This window comes from Corapipo altera, unplaced genomic scaffold (genome assembly GCF_003945725.1).
Source record: "Corapipo altera isolate COAL_440 unplaced genomic scaffold, ASM394572v1 56, whole genome shotgun sequence".
In the NCBI taxonomy this organism is placed as follows: Eukaryota; Metazoa; Chordata; class Aves; order Passeriformes; family Pipridae; genus Corapipo; species Corapipo altera.
Window position 1 is genome coordinate 4,673,951 of NW_020884896.1, and position 4,640 is coordinate 4,678,590.

General features: G+C 55.2%; 1 protein-coding gene across 1 annotated transcript; it reads left to right on the forward strand.

The window, feature by feature from the left end:
• Positions 1-203: 203 nt before the first annotated feature.
• Positions 204-4,414, forward strand: GOT1 (glutamic-oxaloacetic transaminase 1). The gene is made up of 9 exons (XM_027648101.1): positions 204-417; positions 714-895; positions 1,447-1,570; positions 1,755-1,867; positions 2,069-2,173; positions 2,714-2,864; positions 3,000-3,165; positions 3,292-3,434; positions 3,719-4,414. Exons 1-9 carry the CDS (start codon positions 303-305, stop codon positions 3,856-3,858), a joined length of 1,239 nt encoding a protein of 412 aa, XP_027503902.1. The 5' UTR covers positions 204-302; the 3' UTR covers positions 3,859-4,414.
• The last annotated feature ends 226 nt before the right edge of the window (positions 4,415-4,640 follow it).

Sequence of the window (4,640 nt, forward strand, 5' to 3'; positions counted from 1 at the left end):
ATCGGTCGCTGCCGCCGGGGCACGGGCCGGCCATGGGCGGCGCCCGCCACCCCGCGCGTGCGTCACCGGGCGTGGCGCCCGCCGCCGGCGGCGCTCCGCGCCACCATTGGTCGCCCGCGCTCCGCCCGCGGCCCGGCGGGGTCGCCATTGGCTGGCGGCGGGGGCGGGGCCGAAAGCGGCCCGCTGACTGGCCAGCGCGCGCGGTGGTCCCGCCCCCGCCGGTGAAGGTGAGCGTCTCCTCCAGGCGCCGCGCGCCGCCCGTACCGGAGCGGATTGGACCGGAGCGGACCGGCTGTGCCGCCATGGCCGCCTCCATCTTCGCCGCCGTCCCCCTCTCCCCGCCGGTCGCCGTCTTCAAGCTCACGGCGGATTTCCGGGAGGACGGGGACTCGCGGAAGGTCAACCTCGGCGTGGGCGGTGAGTCCGCGGCCTCTCCCGGCTCGGCGGGGCCGTTCCGCACGGGGCAGCCCGGACGGTGCCCTTGCGGCGGCTCCCGCACCTGCGGCAGCGGCCGGTCGGCAGCGGCGGGCCCTGGGCCCCAAAGGTCACCGGGCCGCGGGGGGCGGGCGGGCAGCGGGGGCCTGGCGGGCGTCAAGGTCGCGGAGCAGCCGGCGCCGATCTGCCCGCCGTCCTGTGTCCGGGGCAGGTCCCTCTGGGGCCGGGCGGCGCAGCGTCCCCCGGGTGCAGCAAGAACGATTCTCTCTCTCCCGCAGCCTACCGCACGGACGAGGGGCAGCCATGGGTCCTGCCGGTGGTCAAGAAGGTGAAGCAGTTGATCGTCAATGACAACAGCCTGAACCACGAGTACCTGCCAATCCTGGGCCTGCCCGAGTTCCGTGCCAACGCCTCCCGGATCGCCCTGGGTGACGACAGCCCTGCCATCAAGGAGAACCGGGTATGTGGTGGATGGGCAGTGCTGGGGTCCTTGGGATGTCTCTACAGCAGACCAAGCAGAAGAGCATGAGTGTGCTGATAACTGCATTTTGGCAGGATTTGGGGGTTTCTCAGATATGGTCTTCCCTGGTTGTAGCTTACTTGATGAACCTGTGTACTTGAAGCTGGTTGTGCAAGTAGCTGTCGTTTTTTGGGAAAGAAACAAACAAGGCCTGTGATTGGAATTTGCTTTTTCCTTCATCTTTTAACAGTTTCCCCACCGGAAACCAAAGTCAGATAATATACTACATTTCCTGAAACAAACTACTAGTTGGAAATCTGTTCTCTGCCAAAACGTAATGGGAATAACTCGAGTCTATTTATAACTATAGAAGTTGTCAGGATGGGCCTGAGCACTGAAGGAGGTTGAAGACCACTGGAAGGCGATGGTGTCCTGGCTGGGGCGACCCCAAGGAGCATGTCCTGTCTTGCTCTTGCAAGCGCCTCTGCTCTCTGTGCACCGATAGCAATGTTGACCTGGGTGGACTCTGCTGGCAACTCTCTCTGTTGCAGGTCGGAAGCGTTCAGTCCTTGGGTGGGACAGGTGCTCTGCGGATCGGCGCAGAATTCCTGAGGCGGTGGTACAATGGAAACAACAACACAGCGACCCCAGTCTACGTCTCCAGTCCGACCTGGGGTGAGTGCTGTTGTCAGGGAGCCCTGTGGGTTAGCAGGCAAGGGAGGCACAGCTCTTCTCCTGGCAGGGGCCTGGGCAGTGAGAGAGGAGCCTTCTCTTGTGGGTAAAGGGAGATGCTGGGACTGGAGAAGGCAGCTTGCTGGAGGTAGGGCCTGCTTTTCTGAAAAGTTATTTCTTTCCTCAGAGAACCACAACTCTGTGTTTATGGATGCTGGTTTCAAAGATATTAGACCCTACCACTACTGGGATGCTGCCAAGAGAGGTCTGGATATCCAGGGGCTGCTGAATGACATGGAGGTGAGTAAAACTAGCATGGGATGGGCTGAGCTTGGTGTTGTTCAATATTTGCAGCTGTCTGGGCCCTTGTGTGCTGTGCCTGGAAGTGGATCTCTGCAAAAGAGACTGTTAGTACCCAGAGCAGCTCCAGACCTCTCTCTCTGCTGAGGGTGCCCAGTCTCATCTATGTTTGTATGTGACCAAGACATGTTCTCTCCTCAGAGCGCCCCAGAGTCCTCTATTTTCGTCCTCCATGCCTGTGCGCACAACCCAACAGGCACAGACCCTTCTCCTGAGCAGTGGAAGCAGATTGCTGCTGTTATGAAGGTATGGACTGTTACTGGGGCTAAAGCAGTGCTGAGGGGACAAATAGCTTTTAAGCCAGCCAGCACACTTGCATGTGAAGTGGGAAGCTCTGGGGAGGTGTGTCAGGAGGTGGAGGAGTTCCACAGGGCAGGTGTTGAAAGGAGAGGCTGACAGGATGCTGATCATTTGTATTCAGAGGATAGATGCATCCCAGTCCTGCTCGTGCCTTCAAACTCTGTGGCATGGGCTGTAGTGATGTTTCTTCTGCTGGAAAGGATATCTGCGGGCAGGTGCTGAGTAGTATTATATAAAGTAGTGCACCTCTTGTACCTGTGTCCTCAAATACAGTTTTCTCCTGCATTGACTTTTATTGACCACTTCAGTCTTCCTATTCTTTTACCCCAATAGAAAGAAAGTATTTCAATCTGGTGTTGCTGGACCATGTTTCCTTTGTGTTCATGCAAAAACTCAATGGTTATTTTTCTTTCCTGTGAGTACTGTGGGGGATAAAGTGCAGGTTGCGGGGAGGGGATTTCCCTCTAACACTGTTCCTCCTTGCAGCGCCGGAGCCTGTTTCCGTTCTTCGACTCGGCGTACCAAGGGTTTGCCTCTGGCAGCCTGGACAAGGATGCCTGGGCTGTGCGATTCTTTGTCTCCGAGGGCTTTGAGCTCTTCTGTGCACAGTCGTTTTCCAAGAACTTTGGGCTCTACAGTGAGTGTCTGGCAATAAGCTGGCCCAGTAGCGTCATACACAGACAGATGGGGCTGGCATGCTGAAGGGTGGGGAATGCTCTGCTTTGCCACAATGTTTGGAACCAATGGCTCACATTTCTTGGCTTGTCCATAGATGAACGTGTGGGGAACCTGACTGTGGTGGGGAAGGATGCAGACAACGTGAAGCGTGTGCTTTCCCAGATGGAGAAGATTGTGCGCACCACTTGGTCCAACCCTCCCTCCCAGGGAGCGCGCATTGTGGCAACTACGCTTTCTTCCCCGGAGCTCTTTGATGAGTGGTACGTGTTGCCAGGGCTGGTGGGAGAGGGAAAGGGAGGGAAGCTGTCTCCCTGAGTGCCAGGGTTGGCCAGGTGGCTTCAAACCAGGTGGGTGCCTATCCTCACACTCTTTCCTGCCTGCTGCAGGAAGGGCAATGTGAAGACAATGGCAGATCGGGTCTTGCTGATGCGGTCAGAGCTCCGGTCTCGACTGGAGGCCCTTGGGACCCCTGGAACCTGGAACCACATCACAGAGCAAATCGGCATGTTTAGCTTCACAGGGCTGAACCGTAAGTATCAAGTGGCCTGGTAAAGGGAGGTTTGGGTAAAGACAGTTTTGCTGTGGGTGAGCTGGGCTGAAGCAGTCCAAGCAGGAATCTCTTGGGGGCCTCACTGGAGTTTTGGAATCACTGCCTTTGTGGTTAGGGAGCAATGAAGCATCAGACAGCATTTTAGTGGCCAGTGCTTGAAGTTTTCTGCTTACTGTGAAAGATTCAAGCATTGCTGGCTGGTTCTTTGGGCTTTTCTGAGCTATGAGTCACTGCTCTGACCTGATGTCCAATTGTTTCCCCAGCTAAGCAGGTGGAGTATCTGATCAAGGAAAAACACATCTACCTGTTGGCTAGTGGGCGCATCAACATGTGTGGCCTGACTACCAAGAACCTGGACTATGTGGCCAAGTCCATCCATGAAGCCGTCACAAAAATCCAATGAAGCACATGAACAACCAAACTTACATGAAGTCACCAAAGCTATAGTGTGTAGTCCACGTCTTTCTCTGCTCATGGCTTGCCTTGTCCCACACCTCTTGGGGTTTAATAAAGATGGGAGCAATAGGTAGCTCAATCAGGGATAATCATCTCCTGACTTTTTTCAAGTACCCCATGCAATAGGGTGCCCCCGGGAGGGTGGGGGTAGTGTTAGCCACCTCAGCTCTTGTTTCACTGACAGCAGCCTGGTCTTCAGGTACTTAGAGCTGCATCTTTAGCACATCCAAATCAACTGCACATAACTGATCAGTTTGATCTAGGCAAAGTCTGGTGCCAGTGCAATGCGCTGTGGGATGACAGCCCAGTGGCTGGGATCTCATACGGCTTGGGAACTAATGTCATTCAGTAGTATTTTGGGGAGGGGCAAAGCTGTTGCTAACTTCCTCCCTTCACCCCATCCCTTCCCGATTTCTGAGCCTTATACGAGCAAACATTTGTAATTGTGATAAATGCTTCTTTGTGTAGCTGACAGAAAATTAAACCTCTGTCTCTGTATATTATCCCTGCCTTGTGTGATACCATGCCTTCAGGCTGTACAAACCTCTTCCCAGGCTGAGGTTAAAGCCTCAACATTCTGCTTTGTCCACTGGTTCTTACTCAGTTTGTTTTAAGGCTATCCCTTTCTGCCTCAGGCTGTTGCATCTCTAATGATCTCAGCTGCTACTGAAGGGGGAGTCTTATTGGGATGGTGTTTCTGAGAGCTCCCTGTGATTCTACATGAAGCTG